General features: G+C 39.8%; 1 protein-coding gene across 15 annotated transcripts in view; it reads left to right on the forward strand.

The window, feature by feature from the left end:
- Positions 1-22,671, forward strand: part of EHBP1 (EH domain binding protein 1) — a 364,380-nt gene that overhangs the window by 306,572 nt on the left and 35,137 nt on the right. For 5 of the 15 annotated variants that reach the window (XM_059719703.1, XM_059719709.1, XM_019500781.2 and 2 more), the window contains 5 exons: positions 8,165-8,278; positions 12,528-12,655; positions 15,300-15,441; positions 15,593-15,699; positions 18,480-18,603. In XM_059719703.1, the coding sequence (XP_059575686.1) occupies positions 8,165-8,278; positions 12,528-12,655; positions 15,300-15,441; positions 15,593-15,699; positions 18,480-18,603 (615 nt within the window). The remainder of the gene's footprint in view (positions 1-8,164; positions 8,279-12,527; positions 12,656-15,299; positions 15,442-15,592; positions 15,700-18,479; positions 18,604-22,671) is intronic. The other 10 variants (XM_059719715.1, XM_019500782.2, XM_019500784.2 and 7 more) reach the window with 6 other exon arrangements.

Raw genomic sequence — 22,671 nt, forward strand, 5'->3', positions numbered from 1 at the left:
GTACTGTGTGGGTAGGCTTCACCCTGTGGGAAGGTAGGGAACTCAACCCTCCTGAGCAGTGCCCCCACCCCACAATCCATCCACAACACCCACATCCCCAAGCCACCCCCACAAACACCTCATCCGCATACCCAGCCAGAAACCCAAAACCCCCGCATAAGTCCTATACCCCCACCAACCTCACCCCCACAAGCCCTACACCCACCCACAAACTGCCACAACCCTCCCCCTCTAAATTGCTTTACATTTATAAATATATCAATAAAACATTGCCCAACTGATCTTATCAGAGTATTTGCAATTCATAAACAGGGATTACAGGATCTTTGCTGGTGAGACAGGTGGCAAGACCTGTGCAGAGGAGCCTATCCAGGGCCAGCACTGGGGACCCAGCTGGAGAGAAGATGAGGTGGGTGACATCTTGGCCAGTTGGAGCCAAGAGGACACGCTTTGACAGTTCAAAGCGGGCCACCATGAGGAGCACATCTTCTGGTGACAGCTGCCCAGGTGGCAGAGCGGGAGCCCCCATCCGGGTCTGGTAGGCACACAGCCCTGGGGCTGCAGATCCAAGGTGATGGATGCTATCATAGGTGGTGGCAGGTCACAGCCAGGCAGCAGACCCCGCTGCCAGGCTGCTGCAGTGGGTAGAGGGTGCAGGGACCACTCCAGGTTTGGGCTGCTTCAGCAGTCCAGTTGGCACAAGGGGTAGTGTCCCCAGATACCAAGTAGCTGGGCCTCAGAAATGCTAGAGAGCAGGTAGCCCTGAGCTGCTCGCCAGGGCAGGTTTTGGCCCCGGGCTCTGGTTCTGGCCCCACAGATGCTGTCCCCAAGCTCTAGCTCACTCTGGTTGCAGATCTGGGAGGAGCTAGGCAGGTTCATTTTTCCCCAGGTGGCACAACTTGCCCCACACCAAAGTGCATGTCTGGACACACACACTGAGGCATAAATCCCCAGCTCATATTTGTGCTGCTACAAACGCACATGCCTGCATGTGTGGATGCACCCACTATGGCATTACTCCCTAAATGCTGTTTGTGCTTGCTCTGTTCAAAAGTTGATTAAGGTTCAGTCTGTTTCTAGGGTCCACTTCCATGTATTTTAAAAGGAATCATGTCCACAGATCTTTATTTTTTTTATTTCATTAAGTATGCACCTTCATTTTACACCAAGTGCCTCAAACTTTTCATGCCACTAATTTGTTCTTTTCATAAAAGATAACTGTTATCTCTTTATCCCATTGTTACTTTTATCAGGTATAATTGCAAAATCTTGTAACATACTCCCCATACTTCCATTATTATTACATGAGAAAAACATGGGACTTGCAAAACCTGAAGAAGGTTTTTTAAAAATGCCAGCAGTTTTAAGCAATATTTGAAGCCCTTTGGGATTATTTAATATTAGCCTTTTATTAAAGTAAACTTTTCAGAGTATCAGTGTCATGATAATCACATTCTCCTCTCAAGTTTACTGACTTTCAACAAAACTATGTTGGGTCAAGTCATCAGGGGACTTTGCAGGTAATGAAGTACCGTGATTAGAGGTGGAAATGTCTCATGAATTCAACATTTTTGTTCCTTTAGTATCAAAAGTAGCTGCCCTTGATTTAAACAGTATCTGGCATGTATGTCTTACACATAAAGAAAAAGCAGGTCATTTAAGGCAATACAAGCATTCACGTAGTATCCCAAACTCTAAATACCATCAAATAAATTATTTTTCTTTCTACTTTTGATTGTTTGAATCTTTGGATAGTTTGCTGAATGACTGACTTGCTGAATGCTGGTATTCTTGGTGACTTGATAGGGAGCTCCTCAAATTACATACCAGGCTAGGTCTAGCGCATGTTTACTGTATAGGGAAAAACAGATGTGGCTTCTCTCCTCCAGTATATACTCTCTGTTTTGTTCTTCCTCTTCACTCAACAACCTTTTTAGTTCTGTGCCATCCCAGTACCTTTCTAAAGATCGCTCCTTACTGTTTTCCAACTCAGATACCTTGCAGTCTGCCACTTTAATTTCCAAGTTGCATTATAGGATACTTTGTATTTAGTGCTACAGAATTTCAAAGGAGATATGACAGGGGACTTGAGACTCATCTTGAAAGCACTGTTGAGAAAAAGAAGAGGCAGTCTTTGAGGAAGCACTGCAACGTACAGCAATCTCCTCCTGCTTCAAGACAGTGGCACATTCTATTCTATTTCTGCTGTCACTTTAAAATCTTTCAAATATCTTTTTAGTTCTCAGTCCATTCTCAGCTCATCTTCTCATTGTCTGTCAGCACTTCCTGCTGCTTTGGACATTCCCTTTGGTTTCATTCACATGCCTCATTGGTGACTCAAAAATAATTTGAGACCAGAGTGTAGACCCACATATCCAACCTTAAATGGGGGCAGAAACTGTATAATGTATATGTGTAAAGAACTATATAAAACTGTATAACTCCAGCCGCATTAAGGTCATTACCAATAATATTGTTTTTGGTATAACTTACTGTCTCTCCTTTCGTCCACTTATTTACCTGAGGATGAAATAAACAGTATTGCTTACCCAGACTTGGGCACCTGAAGTGGGACTTTTGGTAAAATTTAGTCACTTCAATCCAAACATGCAATCCTCAAAACCCGTGCACTGGACCCATAGGCATTTCTGAGTAGGTACCCAGGGAACTTTACTGGTCAAAAAAATTCTGGTTCTGCCCAGATCTATATTAGCTGCCATTTTGTCAAGGCTGAACAATTCAGCCCCTGTCTCAAGCATCAGCTTAATTAGGATCCTCAAAGTAGATATTCCTCTGCCTGGGTCTTCTGAGGATCCTGATTAATAGGTTTTCTCATAGCATCCTTACACACATCTACAGCATTGAGCTCCACACAGAACACAGAAGCTTCAGCCACTTTGATTCAAAAGTGTGGGTGAGGGTGTGTAGTTGTGGGGTGAGGTGAGAGGGAGGGCTTCCCCTTACACAGTAGCTCAGTGGCTAAATTGTTCAGCCAGGTTGGGGGAGACCTAACTTCAATGCCTTCCTCAAGCAGAGGGAATTAAAATCTACATCATGCACCTTGCAAGAAAGTGCCCTAACCACTTATACAGCTACACAGCTGAAACCATGTTGAGGGCCACTTGTAAGAGGCACTCTCCAACAGAGGGCTGCCACTAGTGGGATCTGCTCTGGTGAGATGCATGTTTACAAGCAGGAGACTGGACTGTGCACTGAGGCTCATGTACAGGTTAACCAATTGCCATGAACTGAGGACAGAGTACTTGCCACTTTTCTTTTCAAATCCTTTCTCATTTAATAAAGTTGTTTAATAAAGAATTAGGCTGTATACCTTCTACTGATCTATGTTGTTCACTCCTGAGCTAGGCTATATGCTTTATAAACTACGCTGAGTTGAGGGCACCTTTCTGTTGAAGTTGTGCCACTGCAAAAAAAAAAAAAAATCCACATAAAGTGGAACAGAAGAGAGGGAGTGAAAGGGGAGCATAGGTGTAGCCTACCAATTAGAGCATTCATCTGGGAGCAGAGACTTAGGTTCTGAGCCCTTTTCCAAGGGCCATTTATGCATTTTGCATTAAACAGTCATTGGATAAAATACTGAAATAGCTTAATGCCTCAGGTAGACATGCTAATGTATTCCAGAATGCTTTGCTCCACTCCATCACTGCAGGAACCACACTTTTTATCAGCAAACCTCCACTAAGCGCATCATTATTGAATGTATTGATTAGCTAAAGCAGTGGTTTTGAACCTTTTTTCATTTGCGGGTCCCTAACAAATTTTTAATGGAGGTGCAGACCACTTTGGAAATTTCGAACAGAGGTGCACACCCCTTTAAATTGTAAGCATGGGTATTCACATATTTTTGATTGATCATAGTGATTTTTCGCAGACCCCTTAGACATAGTCTGCAGATCCCCCAGGGTTCCACAGACCACAGGTTGAAAACCACCGATCTAAAAAGAAAATACGAGCCCAGGTGGGTTAGAAGGAAAAGGACTGATAAAAATAAACAGGGTGACCTAAAGAGTAGAAATTGTAGTGATTTTGCAGATGCGTAGGTAGGAGAAATAAGCAGCTGTAGTCTGGGTACCTTCATGGAAATCTTCACTAGTTCTGTTGCTGGTAGAGCAGACCTGAGTTGCAAAATTCATATTGAGGGTCACTTACTCTCAGCTTGTGAGGGAAGTGATAACTGTTTCCTGAAGGAAATGTTATCTGTTAAATCACAAGCAGTCATTACCTTGCCTCGGAAACTTACGCCAGATCATGCATATATCCTTCCTGAGTCATGGAAAGCCTTCCTTCCCTCCCTCCCCCCCCCCCCCCCTTATTTTCTTCTCTCCACAAATTTTCAAGGAATGTATTGATTGGTCTCCAATTTTGTCAAAAAGTTTAACATAATAAATTTACAAGGCATTTATCCTAAGTATTAGAATGAAAATATAATAGTCCCAATATTTAAAAAAAATAATGAGAGGTCCTATCCTGCAGCATATTGTCCCATTAGTCTCATGAGTATTCCAGTCAAAATATTTGAAACACTTGCACACTTATCTACAAATGTGGATCTCTAAAAATAGTGTTCTGGGAGAAAAGCAGTCTGGTTTCAGAGAAGGCTATTCTTGTATGGACCAATGCTTAGTGCTGTATTATCTGGCATCAAAATATATGAAAAAAACAAAATAATTTATACATGCCCTTCATAGATCTAAAGTGAGCTTTTGACTGCATAGGCCAACTAAAATTATGGAATAAACTGGCAGGAACATCAGTCATAAAGCTCTCCCACAGTTGATCATTACTTACTATTCAAATACATCTAGGGTGTTTTATGGGATTGGTGGTGTCTTCTCCAGTAGTTTCTAAACTAAGATAGAGATACAGCAAGGAAGTCTTCTTGCTCTGCTACTTTTTAACCTATTCCTAAATGATCTAACATAAATGCTAACAGGGCATCAATTCCACACACCCACAATATTGAAGGATTCTATCCTTCTCTTGTTTTATGCAGAGGATGCACTGTTAGTGTCAGAATCCCAGATAGGCCTGCAGAAGTTGTTAGATGCTTTTCAACAATATGCTGTGTCTCACATACCTTGAAAATCAACGTTGAAATTACAGCATGTTGGAGCAGACTCAGTTAATCAATTCTGTTCGTGTGTGGTAATTACCATGCTCCAACCAGCCTCTGCATCCCATGTATCAGTATCCCCATGCTTCAAAATGGCAGTGGGGGCGCTTTATCTAAAGTTTGTTCAGTGAGCTTTAGATAAAGTGCCCCTGCCGCCATTTAGAAGCATGAGGACGCTGATACTGAGGTGCTCTTGGCACTTTAATTAGAACGGCTCTATGAGTCGTTCTAATTGAAGCGGCTCCCCTTCCCGTGTCTGTGTTCCCCCCGAGCACATGAATAGACACTCAAAACTGCTAAATTCAAGGTATTGTTTTTTAGAAACAAAAGGAAGAAACAAGATTTCTACAGAAAAATAAATTGGAGGTGGTGTCCTCATTTAAATACCCCAATAAAATGCCTCATTTAAATACCTTTAATAAAAATCTAAACTGGAATAAACATGTTGAAAATGTAAACATTAAAGCAAAACAAGCCTTGGTTGGAGTTTGAGCCTTTTACAGTAAGATCGTTGAAGGGTGATACTGGTAGCACTAAAGGTCTGTAGATCTAAGGTAAAGTTTGTTTTATTGTATGGAGGGGAACTGTGTAGTGCTGACCTTGTAGTTCATTCCAAAACAGAAAAAAAAACCTATTTATTTTTTAAGGTAGCTTTTATCTCTACCAAACTCTATGACAGCGGGTACTCATGAGAGCTACACTGTAGCTCAATTAAGAACTCTAAATTATTGGATAAAAATTAGAGTTTGTATCTTGTCAAGTGCCTTAAGAAGTCATATTAGAAGCCTCTTCTCTTCCAAATAAACCCTTATCTTGATGGCTAAATAACATGTATACTCTCCACCAGACAAACGCCTGGGAGATCTGCTGACAGTTTAAAACAAGTTATTTGTTATACCCATACAAATTATACCCATATTTAAAACACCAACAATACAACCCAACAAGTTATACCCATATTTAAAACAAGTTATCAATTTAAGAATTCAAGACACCAGCATGCAGAAAGATACGCAGGCAGTGAGATGTTCTCCGATTTCCCTTTTTTTAAATTAACAAAGAACTCTTTTGGCCTAGAAACCCATCTGTCTGAAGTACAAAACCAAAACACAACAAGAGGTTATTATGAGATTGTGGTTCATTCTAATGAGTTCAGCAGTCATCATGGGAAGGGGCTGTCAGACCCCATACTTGGACGGTTATGTTCCTGTGGGAAGAATGAGATAGGCGGCCTAAATCACTATTTGTAGTCTTGTCACAAAATGAGGGGAATGGGTATCTCCAGTAGTGGAAAATGATAAGTAATGAACTAATAATGAAAAAAAGAATTGGCTCCTTGCTAACAACTTACAGCCTGTCCTATATTGTGTAGATGTATTTACACTACTTGCACAAAGAATGTGCCAAATCCAATAGAGGTCTCTGTTTTTTAATTTTTTTATTCTGACATATTACTTCGTTTTATTTATTTTTATGTATCGTCCTGTTGTATTATGTTCGATTGTATTCTTGTTTAAATTGATAGACTGTCATTGTATTGTATGCTTTCACTGATAACCACAATAACCACATATGTACTTTTATTATTATATGACATATAACGTTATTGTTAATTCTACTGTATCACATTAGAAAAAGCGATAAATAAACTGCTACCACTACTGAGGGTCAAATTTCCCCAAACTTCAGAAGTCCCCTCCAGAGCCGCATCAGATTTACGGCACAGATCCAAACCCAAACTTCCCAATCTTTGGGTACTCAGGGGCAAGGTTTTGGGTGCTATGGGTTAGGTCCTGCTTCTTATTACCAAAATGTACCAATCCAAATTCCAATATTTTAAATAATATTTATTCCACTGCTCCATTTCTTCCCATCTTGTTCTCTTACCAGCCCTTGGTCATTTTCTCACATAGCAGTACATGAGCAGTAAAAGTCTTTCCTTGAAATGATAGAAACTAGAAAGAATTAAATAAAATGTGACCAAGCATTTTGGAGTTAACTAGCTCTAACAAGCTTACTGTTTTGTAAAGTATGCCTACCCTTCCCCAGTAGTCTGGTGGTAAGAGTGCTACCCTAGGTGGTAATGGTGGTGGGTTCAAGCCCTGATCTATTCTGTTCTCCTCTATCCCCAGGTTTAGTTGGCTAACATTGTATCTCCTGTAATGTAGTTGTGTTTGCCTCCTCACCCCCTTCCTTCTATCATTAGTCCCTCGCTTGGGCGCTATGTATTTCCCTACTGGCTTTGTCAGCTTTTTTGGATTCACAATCCTAAATATTTACTAATAAAAGTCAATCTCTTAGTAGCATCAAGGAAGTGAGGATTCCTGGATTCTATTCTCCACAGTAGCACTTCTCACTTGATCTTCCTCAAGTTACCCTGCCTTCCTATGCTTTGGTTTAGCCAACATGCAAAACGTGAATGATAATATTCACCTACTTCAAAGGGTTGTTACGGGGTTAATGCATAGGTCATGGTTGTAAGCTGCTTTGACATGCTCAGTGGAAAGTCCTAAAGAAGTGCAAAGTACAGTGAAGATTATTTTATTTATTAAAAGTCTCCATACCTTGCAAGCAATCCTCACTATTCAAACTGGTGCTGTGACAGAGCAATAGAATTTTCTATATGTGTACATGGTTATGACAAATAATGTATTTTATATCATCCAAGAATTGTTGTAAGGGGAAGGTGATTCACAGACAGCCTGTTAAAATGCAGAGGTTTGAAAGGAAAACCTCCTGTGTTTTTCAGCGTTGGTCAGATGATCTGTGAAGTTGAATATTTTCCCTGAGGCTAAATTCTGCCATGATTGTGCACCCATCGGCTCTGCTTTGGCAAACTGTCTGTGTGTTCTGAATTACATCAGTTTAAAAATCTAAATGTTGTGAAAAAACTGAAACTTCATTAGGTGCTGAGGACGTGACTGCATTTTGTGTTGAAGCTGCACTTAAGTGCCACTAAAACACTAATGTTTTACTGGTGTGGTGCATGTACAAAGCAGGTACTAACCTTAATACTACATGTTCCTACAGATGAGGATGAGGATGATAATATTGAAATAGATACTAATGAGGAAGTTCCTGAATGCTCTGTTACAGAAGGTGGCGATGAACTTACTAACCTAGAAAATGACCTTGATTCTTCTGGTAATTAAAATAATGATGTTTTGTATATTTTGCATGACTAATTCTTCATCCGTATCAATGTATGTCTCTCTTTTGTAACATTAGCCAAACTTCGTTATTTCAGACCTTTTAACCCTTAAGCAGCTTCACTTCTGTGAATCATCACTGTTTACTGTTGGTTCAAATTTTAAAATCAGCAACAAAAGGAATATTGCAGAGTGGTAAATGTCAGTGTCTGTTCCCATTTGCCTGAGATGGATAGCTTAAGAAAGGATTCTGTTTCTCTAGCAGAGAACAGGGAAATGACCTAGCACTGCTTCCACAATCAGCAAAACTAGGCAGGTTTGTATGTTAAAAAGTGTGAAAGGGTTGCACAAGAAATCTGGTCCCAGGTGCTCAGTGATCTGGGGTTACTATTCATTTGTTCTATTGATCACTGTTCCTTTATGTATATAATATTTTTAAAACTCTGGATCATTCATCCTATATAGCAAGAGACCAAATTCTGCTATACTTATTCCCACAGAGTTCCCTCTGTTTTTGAGTGTATGAACTGTAAACCAGGATAGTCTTAGCTCGAAGTGCTTTACAAAGTTCAAATAACAGTTTTTAATACCAGTTTTCATCTGTATTATTCTAGAACACTACATGCTGGCCAAGTAGTAATTCTTTCTTATGAGGATAACCCCCAGCTGTCTAGAAATATTTGGAAATCCTTCACCATGCACAGACATGGACTGAAAAACTTCTCAGTACAAAGACAATTCTGCAATGGCTTAGAGCCCTGGCAGAGGCTTGTAATCTGTACACACTGTCTGCTACTAATGGAGTAAGGAAAGGGGGCACAATTAGTAATATGGCACCCCTACAATATGGTGCGTTTCTGAGCTGTTTATTTTGTCCTTTGTAGTCATTGTTTTAGCTTAAGATAAAGGAGCCCATGCATAGCAGTGCCAGGAACAGGGCTCTCCAAGGAAGTGCCCTAAGCCTCCTTCACAGGCATCTTCTGACTTGAATTCTCTCCATATTGGCTGGATGCAACCCAGTGTGTATTAAACTTAATGTACATATTAACTTCAGTTTACATATACAGTCATGCACTGTGTTGTTTACAGTCAGTTGCACATGTAACCTGGTCATTTCTTGGGTGGGGTGAATCTGCTATTTTCAGATGAAGCAACAATTAGTAACAACTTCAGTATGGGATTCATGGCAGGCTAATTTTCAACCTTAATATGCTTGAATCATAATCTTTTCCAATTTGATATTTTCTATGTAGAAGATATATCTAATGTTTCCAGGGTTTGGGCTAAGCTGATATTTAATAGAAACCTGTCAACAGATTTTCCAGTAAGTGCTAGTTTATACTTGGGAGAAATAGGCAAGAAGGAAATAAATATTTATCTTTTGCGCTTACCATGGAAAAATGCACTAGATGCAGGTCAGGGCCTCATTGTGAAGCAGAATATATGCAACAGTCATTGAAAAAAATGCTCAAAATGCTAAAACAAAGAAGAAATGGGATGGCAAATAATACACAAAATATTACCATGCCGTTATACAAATCAATTGCACATTGGCTTCTGTGGAAATCTGACAATTTACACCAGCTGCCCCAAGTCTTTTTAAGTATCTAAAGGCAAATGTGTAACTGAATTTGTTGTTTGGAATCATCACTGACTGGATTAATGAATTTGTCACCTGCTGAATCCCATTTCTTCCCGTAGAATGTTAAGCACAATCCACAGAGGAGGAAAAAGGGCACTTTTGAAAACATTTATTTTGAAAAAAATTGGACATTGTTGATTTTAAATATTGCATCAATATTTATTAACTAATGCTGCTGCCATGCGCTGCTGTGTGGTTTATAAAATGTGAGCTGTATTCTGATTATTGCCTGGAGTTTATGTGCATATGTGCATGCATGTGAATTATGGACAACCTGCATGAGTGGGCCAGAGGAGGGAAGAGCTACCCTTCAGAAGCATAACTAGGGGTGGGCAGCTGGGGCGCCAGCCATGGATGCCTCTGTAAGCACAGGAATGGCAGCCACTGTCACCAGCCTACCATCACTACTCCAACCATCACGACTACCCAGGGTGCATAACTTCCTAGTTACACATACTCCTGCTGTCTTAGCTAGAAGCTATCCCAGGATGGTACTGCTGCACAGACTTAATTTGGTTGTGAGCACACCATGAGTATTTTAGTCAACACTATCAGCTGTGCTCCAAGTCTGGGAAGGAGCATAGTTGAGTTGTGGGCATAGCTCCATTTTCATTCACATTGCACAGTGGACTGCAGTGAAAGAAGTGCATGCTGCATCAGTTGAATATGTGTAGAAACTGCTATTCTTCAGCATGCTCATCCCAAGCACCTCTGTGCATGCATAATACACCCAAGGACTCCTGCTCAGATAGTGCCACTCCTGTCCTCCCCCAGTTTTACCTCACAGAGCTGTAATACATCCTGTTTTATACATCTTTATATAACTGTTATGTATACATATGTACTATGTCTGTATGTGTTTATGTATGTATATGACTGCCTCTCAAATCCAAAAAAATCTATATAGTACACAGAGTCAAATAATCATTAACAGGAAGTGAAATTCTGTAGTATTGTATATATATGGGCTCTGATTCAAAGCCTGTTGAAGTCTGAACATCTGGGCATTGGATCAGGCCCTTTTCTGGAATAGTAGTAAAGTTTTATTCTATTGCCTAGTCCACTATGGGCATGTGCATTTAAGCATGCATTTAAGCGCAACTGAATTGAATGTGCATTAAGCAATTTTTGACAGGTTTGTACATGTCCAGGAAGTTGGCACTAAAGTTAGTGCCAAGTCCCTGCAGCTCTGCCTTGTGCCCCTAGTGGCTGTGCAGACCCAGCACTAAAGCTACTGCCAGGTTGCGTCTACACGTGTGTTAATGCACTTTAACTAATTGTGCCTAAACTTCATACCTGCACTTGCAGGTATCAAATTTAGGTGTGATTACCCTAATTATGCCATTTTTAGTGTGCATTAAGGGCGCACATGTGTGGACACGTTCCTGTAATGCACACTAAAATAAGATAATGCACATTAATGTGTCTCGTGTAGATGTGCCCTATATTTCATAACTTATCATACCTCATTACTAGACAGCTACCTATTAGGGTTGTGCAAAGCGGACCCTATTCGATTCGGATTTGGCCCAAATCAGGGACAGTGATTCGATTTGTTGATTCAGATCACTGTCCCTCATTCTATTCGGCTGAATCTGAATCTGAAGATTCGATGCTGATCCAGAGAATCAGTGATTCGGACTTATTCACAGCTTTAAATGTTTTTTCTACATACCTCAAGGTACCAGCGCAGCTTGTAAATGCTGCGATGCTGGGGCGGATGGAGCGTCCCACAGGAGTGCGGGGGAACCTCCACATGCTTGGTGGGCCACATACTTCCGATCCAGTTCCATCTCCGTTGGAAAGCTCACTGCCCCGCCTGCCCAAGGCTGGGGGGCGGCAGGGGCGCATGCTCCCTGGCAGACCTGGAAGTGAACTGGAAGTGCTTCTGGTCCACTTCTGGGTCTGCTGCCGAGCGTGCTGGGGAGCCCCCCACACTCCTGTGGGATGCTCCATCCACCCCAGCATTGCAGTGTTCACAAGCCACCTGTTACCTAGAGGTATGTAGAAAAAACATTTAAAGCTGTGCCTATTTCCACATCTTTCTGAATCTCTCCGAATCGATTTGGAGAGATTAGAGAGTCCTCTGATTCGATTCAGATTTGGAGATCTGGCCACTGAATTGGGCTGGATCTCCGCCGAATCGAATCAGGGACCAAAGCTTCGCACAGCCCTACTACCTATGTAGTACTGTAGTTACAAGGCTGTGATGTGCTAAGAAATCTCATATTAAATCAACATTTTTTGGTAAACTTATTATGAGAAACTAAATATCCAATGAATTTTTAACACTCCGTTTCAAAGTAAATTGTTTCTCATTAACTATCTTAAAATATAGTACAACTCTTTACTTGGTGGCATTTAACTAAGTGCTAGCTTTTTTAATATATATTTTTGGGAAAAGGTAGGAAATGTCTATGCAAGTAACATATTGTACATGTCTTGTTCAGTATGTGCTTAAATCATTTTCTTCTTGGTTTTCCCTTTTTAGTTTAAAATGATAGCAATATGAATGTGATCTACTCTTAAAATGGTACGCTATTGTAGTGACTCTGCATTTAAATGCATCTCACTCTGTTGTATGTGGTATTTGCATATTTAGCAGAACAAAACAGTAAGTTGGTGGATTTGAAACTGAAGAAGCTCCTAGAAGCTCAGCCACAGGTGGCAAATTCACTCTCCAGTGCTGCTCAGAAAGCTGTAACTGATAGCTCAGAGAAAGACATTAAGGTAAGTTTTGATTAATGCTTTTGTCTCAATACCTGCGTTCTGATTTCTGTTTTGTACTTCATGATGAGGAAAATGATTTCTTATCAAACTCTTCGCAAGAAGAAGTGCATGGAATCTGCTGTGCAGTACAACTGCACAGTTTCTAAGGCACTGGAGTTTTTTTGGTGCGTTCATCAGCACATTCTCTGTTTATGTGAGGATTTTTTTTAATCATGTGATACTTGCAATTGGCTGACTTAATAGGAAGATCTATAGGAACTGTCTCGGAATTTTTGCCATTCAACCTATCTTTTAAATCTGAAAAAAAGACTCAGAGAGTCCTGCTCCTGCAGAAGCAAACAGCAAAACTGTCACTGGCTTCAATTAGAGCAGAATTGGAGTAAAGTATCTTTTCTTCCCTTTCCAGCCTTGTCCCAGGCAAAAGAAAACCAGATTACCTTGCAACAACAAATACATGCCTGTGGATTCCAGAGGTTGGGTCATAACTGGGGAAAATTAATTTTAAGAGAAGTCTATCTGATGCATGTTTCTCATGTAATGAGTATGTTTTGCCACTCTGTACTGTATACAATTTTAACCTAAATTGCCTATGAGTCAGTTTTCCATTCCATTTTCTTAATTAGGCCCCTTTAGTTATTATAACCAAATAAAATTGGCCCATGTGTGTCATTAATATCTCTATGGCTTTGGGGCACTTCCAGTTCTGTATAACTTTTCACCCACCTGGAGACTGTAGGGACAGCACTGCTGACTGAAAGGATTTCCTTCCCCAGATACAGAGATGCTTTGAAGTCCCAAAACAATGACTTTCATTGCTTTTCCCTTACACTGTCGATTCCTATAAATTGGTGATGAAAGTGTGTGGCAGCAGCAGAGGACTTTCGGTCTCTATCTTTGAACAAAAGGAAGCCTGGATCAAGTCTGATTTTTGCGTTCAATTTAGCTTTCTGCAGTGGATTTAATGCAAAATGAAGCTGGCCCAAGAATAATACAATGGATTGAAAAGGCTAACTGAATTAGTGGGCTTAGAGGAATACATTTGTAAAGTGGCAGAAGTCCCTAGTCATAAAAAGGTTTCTTAAAATGGGATTTACTGGCTAATCGCACTGATATTTTAGCATGTTGCCAGGCCTAAAAAATTAGCCGTGTTTGTTTATTTTGGTAAAGACTTGAGTTTAGACAGTCAGATGGCTATTGTGCTTACAACAGGAAGCCACCATTTATTTAAAACCAGAATTGTAATCCAGTTCCTACAGCTGAAAAGGCATACATATAGTATACAAGTGATACTTTTTTTAAGCTTAGTTCAATAAATGACATGCAGGCAGCTCCATTAGGGCAATTTGCTATCAGCTAACCTGATGGAAACGGTATTTCTCTCTATAGAGCTTTTCTGTATTAATTGATTTTTTAAGTTACTCCAGCAAAAGGTGCGACTTGACAGTTTGTCTTTGTGTGTGTCTTTTCAACAAAGATTTTTAAAATGGTCTTATAAGGAATATATGGTGTCCATCTGTTCTTTTAGAGCTTTCAGCATTGAGTTGGATTTGTTTTTTAATAAAATGCAGTTTACACGTTTATAAATGAGGCATTCTGTGTTTGTGGAAAAGGATAAACTGTTACCTTCCCTGGAGGATTCTGTATCCCAGGCCTCCTTGAGGCTAGAGAATAGGCCATTGGAGAACTCCCTCATTACTGATTGTCTCAATGCAGGGGAAGGGCAAAGTCTTGGTAGCTTTTGATAACCAGTTTCAGCATTCAGCAGGCTTAGCTATTAGTCATGCATCTTAGCCTTTCCCTATTTACTTTCAAAACACTTAATAAAAATAATAAAAGATTAGGTATAAAATGAAATATTTGTTTGGTACACAGCACCTCGGTATCTGCAGTTTCCACACACTGCAGTGGTTCAGTCTTCTGGGATATTTCATGTTGATAGAACCATTTGAATTTGTTACCAGTATTAACATAGGAAGCTCTGGAAAAGATAATTGTAGTTTCCTTAGCTGTAAAGGGCTTACTTACAAATCTGGCTTTGGAAAGTTATAGCTGATGAAATGCAGTTCAGTGGGGTAGTATTATAATCCTACCTTTTAGCCTTCATCCAGCATTAGTGGTTTATCTCAATGGGCATAAAATTAGAAACTAGTTCTTCTTGTCATACAAGTCTGTGGGACTATACAAAATGATAGAATTCTTTCCTGGGCAGAATAGTGAGGGAGAAAAGACTAAAGGCAACATGCTTTTAAAACGATACCAATCATGTTCAGGGATATACACACCGTAGCTTGGCACTATAATGTATACAATGCTTGACAAATCAGAGTTGGAAAAAAGTGGTCTTTTATTTAAAATCTACCTCACCAAGAGATATTGGTCATAATTAACCAAACTTACTGTTTAGTAACACAGACACCAGCAAGGAGAAGCCAAAAAGGCAAACAGTTAATCACCACCAAAAAAAAGGTCATTACTCTTCTCCTTTTTTCAGCAGCTGATACTTTTATCCCATATAAACTGCAATCTGAATTGTGAAATTCTCTCTTCAAAACCTGCATTATGTTCCCTTATTGAAACATACCTTTCCAATTTGTGACTTCACATTTGTAAACAAAAGAATCTGTTGTGTGTCTTGTTTTTCTAGCAGAATGGAACAGAAGAACATCGTGCTGAGCGATTACAAAAAGCAGCAGAACGTTTTAGAAATCCTGTTGTGTTTAGCAAGGACTCTACAGTCAGAAAAACTCAGCTTCAGTCTTTCAGTCAATATGTTGAGAACAGACCAGGTAGGAGAAAATATAAAACATGTTTTCCCATCTTATGATTTAATAATATTTAACAATAAATATATTAAAAACCTGATAATGTAAGTCCACATTTCAATACACAAATATCAAGCTTTATAATAATTTTACATGTCTTTCCCCTTTTTTCAAGAGATGAAAAGGCAGAGATCAATACAGGAAGATACAAAGAGAGGAAATGAGGAGAAGGCTGCGATAACTGAAACTCAGAGGAAGCCATCAGAAGATGAAGTGCTTAATGTATATTAATTTTTTGTCTGGTTTCATGATTGCTGATAATTCCAAACTGTATGTGGAAATAGTGCCTTTATTTGTTAAAATGAGATGTTAGGTTTTTTTAGATGTCAATCTCCAGTGCATTCAAAGCAGAGTGAGAGGGGTGCGCTGTTGAATTAGTCTGCAGTGTGGTGATAATTGTCAGATAAAAAAAATGAATTTTTCAGAGTTCCACAGCCCCAGCTTCCTTGAGACATTTCCATCAGGGCACTTCCCATAAAGAGATTCCAGTATTGATCTACCGGGAGGATTTTAATTATTACAATAGCAGATACCGCAGAGCTGCAGTTAGAGGGAAGAGTCACATGAGACCTGCTAGAATTTCTCAGCCAACCCATTTTGTTGGCTTGGGTTAATGGGTGTTCAACCTTTCCATTATCCAGATCAGCCGTGAATTACTAGCTGAATGATGTTTGCATTAATATAATATATATGGTAATTTCTTCACTTAATTAACGGGGAGGTTCAGCTCAGTAGGGGTATGGGCTGATCATGTGTAAAATTGATTTGTGAGGGAAATATTTGATAGACCGCAGGGAGAAAGCTGCTTTTGATGGACAGCTGCGGGACACAAGCAGGAAGAACAAGTTTTAACCTGAATTTTTTGTCTAGGAACACAACATAAGTCTTTGATGGTGGTCAATTGTTGTTCTCCACAGTTTATCTAAATGCGTCCATTGTTTTTAATGAAGCAACAAAGCAATGACTAGAGATTTTGTAAGGCTGTCATACTTGCACTAAATGATCCAACTTTTTAGCAACCACCCAGCTATTTTTTAGTGTAGTTGTACTTTAGCAATGCTGAAAAGGTCTGGCACAGTGAGTTCACATTATATATGCAGATGATACACATGAACTCTTGGGATATTACATCCTGACACAGCATTTCTTTTCATCTTCTAATAACATTGTGAACAATTATGCATGCTGACATTAGTGAAGTTTGCGTACTATTTTCAATTAATTGTAGCTGATGAAAGGAAATACATTTCATGTATCGTACATCACCTTAGCTCCTCCAGATTTATTATTTCCTTCATGTACTCCATTTAGAGTCTGTATCTCAATACTTTTTTTTTAACCTGTGAGACGAGGTTTGAAAAAAAAAAGATTTTCTTTAGAACTGCTGATTTCTGTTGGTATGTTTGTAAGCAGAGAGAGCAAAACAAAGTGCTGGTAGCAATGTGACTGAGTTAGCAGATGCCCCAGTCCTGAAAGTTGTATACTGGTTACTATTGTGGGACATATGCCATCTACCAATCTTCCCTTTGAATGTGTCTTTTTTTTTTTTTTTTTTTTTTGCAATAATTATTATCTTGATTGTCTGATGCAAGCTGAATTGGCACTTTCAGTGATATTTAAAAAAATTTCAAAGTAGCTATGGCACTCACATGCAGCAACAAGTTAGCCATTGAACAGAAAATACAAATGCAAGCACAGAGCTTGCTTTTTTTTCCTGTTCCCAAAGGGTAGTGGTCTTAGGTAGATTTCAGCCAAGGAGAAGTTGGAACCTGAGTTCAAGCTTCATTTGTACCAGCCTTCTCAAAATGAAAACTTTCTGAAGAAAGCTTGTGTAGATTTCCTGATGATTGAAGCAAATGCAGAGATGTTTTTTCTCAAATAGTATTATTTCCCCCTCTAACTTCTTAAGCAAAAGCAACAGCTCAGCTACAATATTTTGGCACTGTTTATGTCCTCTGCTACTTCAGAGAAACAGATAAACCAAAAGAATGCTCCAGAGGCAGTAGAACACAATCGAGCCACATGAAAATAACTTTGAGGCACTTAATCAGCTATTCTCTAACCCTACTGAGGGGAGGCAGCTATTCTCTAAGACATGTTGAGTGAGTGTGTTCATGGAAATGTTGGTATATTTGTGAAGTCTGGCATATACTGTCCTTCAAGACAGTACTAAGAAGTAACGGAGAGAGAGGATAAACTTGATTTTCTAGTGCCCTTTAACTTTTCTGGCAAGAAAAATTTATATGTGATTTGTAAAATCTACATACAGAGGCTTCATTGGACTAGGGGATTAACCAAACCAGGGAGGAGGGGTGGATCTAGGCTATAGTCCCACTGCACCTGAGAGACTCTGCAGTGGATTCTGTCACCACCTCTCAGGATAAGAATCGCAGCTTCATTAATTAGCAGTACTTTTACAGATCATTGTTTAACAGAGCTATAGCCTGCAGTAGAGAAACCTGAAGAGGCATTACAGCCAATCTGGTGAGTGTCACCATTAAAATTGACCCAGAGGAGCTGAACAAGAGCGGAAGCTTTTTGGTTTTTGTGTTTTAACCTCAGGAGCCCACATTTTAATTGTTATGAAGAGACCTAAAACACATCCCCTTAAGTTTAAAATAAAATTAAAATAAAAACTGGTGGTAATAGAACTGGCATCTCTAATAGTCCCTTATTTGGAATAATGCTCCAGCTTTCAGTATACTTTATGTTATAAAAGTGCTAACTGCTTAGAAATAAATTATGCAGAATTTCAAAAAGCTTGATTGTTTAAAACTGAAAACGCAACATTTAGATGTAAAATGTTCTGTAAGGAATCAATGTTTTTTTAAACAAATAATGGCATCTGGCAAAATTGTGAAATTTATGAAATGCAAGTGTTAGCTTTTTGGTCGAGAGCATGCTATTTGGTTGTTTAGGTAAGTGCCTTACTAAGTGTTTGTGGAAAGAAAAAATGCAACTTACAAGTGATGTTTTTTCTTCTTGTTTGTTCTCTCTAACAGAAAGGGTTCAAAGACACCAGTCAGTATGTTGTAGGAGAATTGGCAGCACTAGAGAATGAGCAAAAGCAAATTGACACCCGTGCCGCGCTGGTGGAGAAGCGCCTTCGCTATCTCATGGACACAGGTACGGTGCCCAATTACACTGTAAACAGTTTTGGCAAATTGAGCGTTCACAAACTCTTATAGAGTTTTGGAAGTGTGAATCTTTGAAGCCTGAATGTTCAGCAAAACTGCCTTGAAAATAAAAAGGCTGCGATTTGCAGCCACCTCTCTGGGCCCTGGTGATAAGAGTGCCTTCATGGGAAGTGATAACTTGCCCTGATACCGTGTGAGCCAGCACTATTGAACAGTGTGCTCATCCATGCAGAGTTGGAATACACATCTGTGCCTCATTGATATGCCACTGCTAAAAAAAAAAAAAAAAAAAAGTAAGATCTTCACTGTTCTACTGATTCAGTGGGAAAAAAAAGATTTGGCCAGCTAAAGCCATGTACTGCATGAAACAGAGCACAGTGCATGGGAGAAAGCTCCATTGACTAGATCACTGAAATTTGAGAATACTATCTGGTTACTGATGCTCCACAATTATTTTTTTTTCAGGAGAGCAGGTTTTAAAAAGTCTGTAATACTTGGTGTCACAGGTACAGTTGAAAGGATTAAAGTATATAGTCATTTTTTTTTGTAAAATGCATTGTGGTTGTGAGTTCTAGTCCACAATGAATGTTAGATTGGTGGTATATGCTGATTGGAGATAGAGAAGGTTCAACAGCATCATACCATTTGAAACAAATAGTACTTCAGTATTTCAATAGTAAATAATGTTTGCTATAATATAGAAAATACTGTACCTATGCCTTGAAATGATAGTGATGGGAAGAAAAGTTAGTTGCCATATGTTGGTTTGTGATTAAATTACCATATTAACATCATACACATATTGTGATAATATAAACTTCAAGTCTGAGTTCACCTTGAAAAGGAAGGAGATTTATAGACAGACAACCCAGTCAGGTGCTGTTATTAAGTATAAAGATGTATAGGTTAAATAAAGCATGAAATGAGGATGCAATGTGAACCCAACATTTTAAGGACTTTATTTGCTTGTGGATTCACTAACATACAACATAGGTGAGCTACTACTTTTTTAGTTAAATTGACCCAAACAAAAGGAATGTATCTCTTATATGATAGTCATATTTTAATAGATTAAGGCTGTAAGCCATTCTGCAGGAGGGTTTCTGCCTTTAGTGACACTTTAAAGCTAAAATGTACATATGTCTTCTTATTTCCTTTTATGTACTCTGTTATATATGTTAAACACATTGCTCACTCAGAGGAAGCTGTTACAGAATCTCATATGTGTCTTAATTGAAAAGTCATATGAACTTGGACACCTATTTATCATCTGCAAACACACTAGCCAATATATTTCGTTTTAATTTTTCTTGGTTGTTGTTTGTTTACTGATTTTTTTCTAATTGATTTTTCATTACGTTTTACAAAAATAAAATGAGTTAGTATATGCTTCAGGTTCTGGTTATAGAGAGATGGGATTTTGCTGTCAAAATGACTAGGAGTGTCTTATAAGGGTGTATATCATCTGGCAGGTGTAGTTCAGAGTGGATTTGTATGGCAGTTGTGTGAGTTTCCAGTATTACAGATGGAGCACCATAGGATACTGTGATGCAAAAGAGTCTTTGGAGGTTTTTGACCTATTTCCATCTGATGTTTATCAAATTTCCTTCCTTAAACATTTAAACAAATGGTTTGGCAGGTGCACGGTGGCAGCTCCATTTAGCTTCTCAAAATAAAAGTACAAGTATAGTGAAAACATTTAAAAAATTGAATCTCTTGCCTGCAGTTAACTTCATAGCCTCAAAGGCAGGGGTTCTCAAACTTTTCAAACTGTGGATCACATCTTAATAGAGATATCATCTTATGTACCAACTCCCTTGACAATCAATATCCTGTTTGTCATTTACATAACATCCCTGTGGCAGCTAAGACAGACAGTTGCTTACATGGGAAGGTAATATGAGGAGAGTGTTTGTTTTTATAACTCTCCCTAATGTAATGCAACCTTATTGGGGGGAAACATCAATGGTCCTCTTAAAAATAATCTATTCTGTTCCATTTGTCTGTCCTGTACATGCTTCTCCCTACACTGATCCTAGGGTTTAGACAGACAACAATTATATTGCTCTGGTAGGGTAATTAATATAGCTACAGTAGATTTTTGTGGGTGATATTTTTTATTGGACCAACTGCAAGGTTGGGCTAGACTTAGATACGCTATTGAATCCAGTGCATCCTTTTTCGGGTCACCCCCAAAAATCCATGTCTCTCCCATATTTCCTGGATCGTCACAGCTGCCACATCGGAGGGACACTGTCATAAGCTACAATGAAACTGTTACATCTGCATGATTCTGTAGTGATACAATCATGGCAAAATTGTTCTAACTTGAACTCTTTCAACCAGAGTCAAAGGTAGGGCAGTTTAGCTAACTTGTATTGCTATGAGATCATACAAATGTTAGAGTTACAGTTACAGCTGTGGGCTGTCAAGCAGCTTCTGGAATCAAGAGCTCTTTTTAATAGGTAAAGCTAAAATGTTTGTCCACACCCCTAGCTTTCCTTGCTTCCCTGCAGATGCTTTCTGTCTTTTCTTCTTCTCCCATTCCTCCGTGCCTGTCTGTTCTGCTTCCTGCTTCTGATATGTGGCAACTCCAGGCATTGGTGGTGGTTTATGAAGTAGCCAGTAGTGGAGGCAGGTAAGCAGGCTGCTGCTCCTCATTTCCAGGTCTTGCACAAGCATCCAGGTTTCTCTTTTTTTGGTGCCTGCATGCCTGTAAAAATGTCTGGAAAGTGGGAAGAAGAATCAATACCATCTCATGTACCAGACCACCAGCAAGGGCTTTCCAGCTCAGAGGGTGAGAAAAAACTAACCACAGCCTGACAGGCTAAAAAGTTCTGAAGGGCTGTTGATGTTTTGTGGGTTGGGCAAATACTACCTCAGTGGTTGGTCTGCACCAGCAAGCTGAGGAAAACAGTGTTGTCATCTTTCCCAGTTTTATTTTATGTCTCCTTAAATTGGCTGCTTTTCTTAAAACCTGAGCTGCTAAAGTAAAGAGCTGCATGAGCAGCTTGAGTATCTTAAAGGTCTGGAAACTAGAAGGCAACCAAAAGGGACATCAAATATATCATTGGAGGAAGAAAAAAATATCCCTTTTAACCAGTTTCATGGTTTTGAGGCCAGTGCCATGATTATTTTTGTTTTTATGCGTGGGGTTGTGGAGAATCACGTCAGTGCTACGATCTTATTGCCGAATGTATTGGGAAGCACTCCTAGTAGAACTGAATGTTTGAACCTCCATGCACCTGGGCACAGCAGCTCCCACAAGTGCCTAATACTTCTAATAGCTCTCCTGATGATTCAGCCAGTGAAGAAAATAAAGGCATTGCTTGTTCATCCCCATTGTATCTGTTGCTGACTAGGCCATTGCTTCTTTCTCCATTGCATTTGGTACTGTCATTTCTTAGATCCCTTCATGCAGAAAGCTCTGTCCTCTTCTTCCTCCTCCCTTTTCTTCCTAGATAACTTTTCATTAGGAAGGAGTAGTGCCCTTTATGTCACAGGGAATGACTCTGACTTGTATTTCCACACAAGTTACAGTGGGAGAACAAATCCCTTTCCCCCACTGTCATTCCTTTTAGTACCTTCACTCTAGACCAGGGGTGCTCAATCTTTTGGCCCTGTGGGCCAGATGAGTAGCATGGGGCCCATCTGATGGGCCAGATGAGGCTGTCTGGGGCCAGCTTGGGACTTGGGTGCAGCACTGCCCCCTCCCTGCCCCATGTACCAGGATTGAAGCCCTGGTGCCACTCCCTTCCACCCTCCTCATGCTGAGATTGGGTCCTGGGGGGCCGGTGCTGCCCCTTCCTGCCCCAACAAACCAGGATTGGGTCCTGGGTGTTATAGTGCTATCCCCACCTACCTTGCACTGAGATTGGAGCTAGTACACAGGCCCAGGGTTCTCTATAGGTCCATGAATTTGAGAGCAGTGCCACCACTCTCCCACTGTCTAATTTCTGGACTCAGAGAGAGCCCCATGGGCTAGATGACACAGCACTGTGTGCCGGATCTGGCCTATGGGCCTAGAGAGTGAGGACCCCTGACCAGTCACATAGGG

The sequence above is a fragment of the Alligator mississippiensis genome, chromosome 1 (genome assembly GCF_030867095.1).
Source record: "Alligator mississippiensis isolate rAllMis1 chromosome 1, rAllMis1, whole genome shotgun sequence".
NCBI lineage: Eukaryota > Metazoa > Chordata > Crocodylia > Alligatoridae > Alligator > Alligator mississippiensis.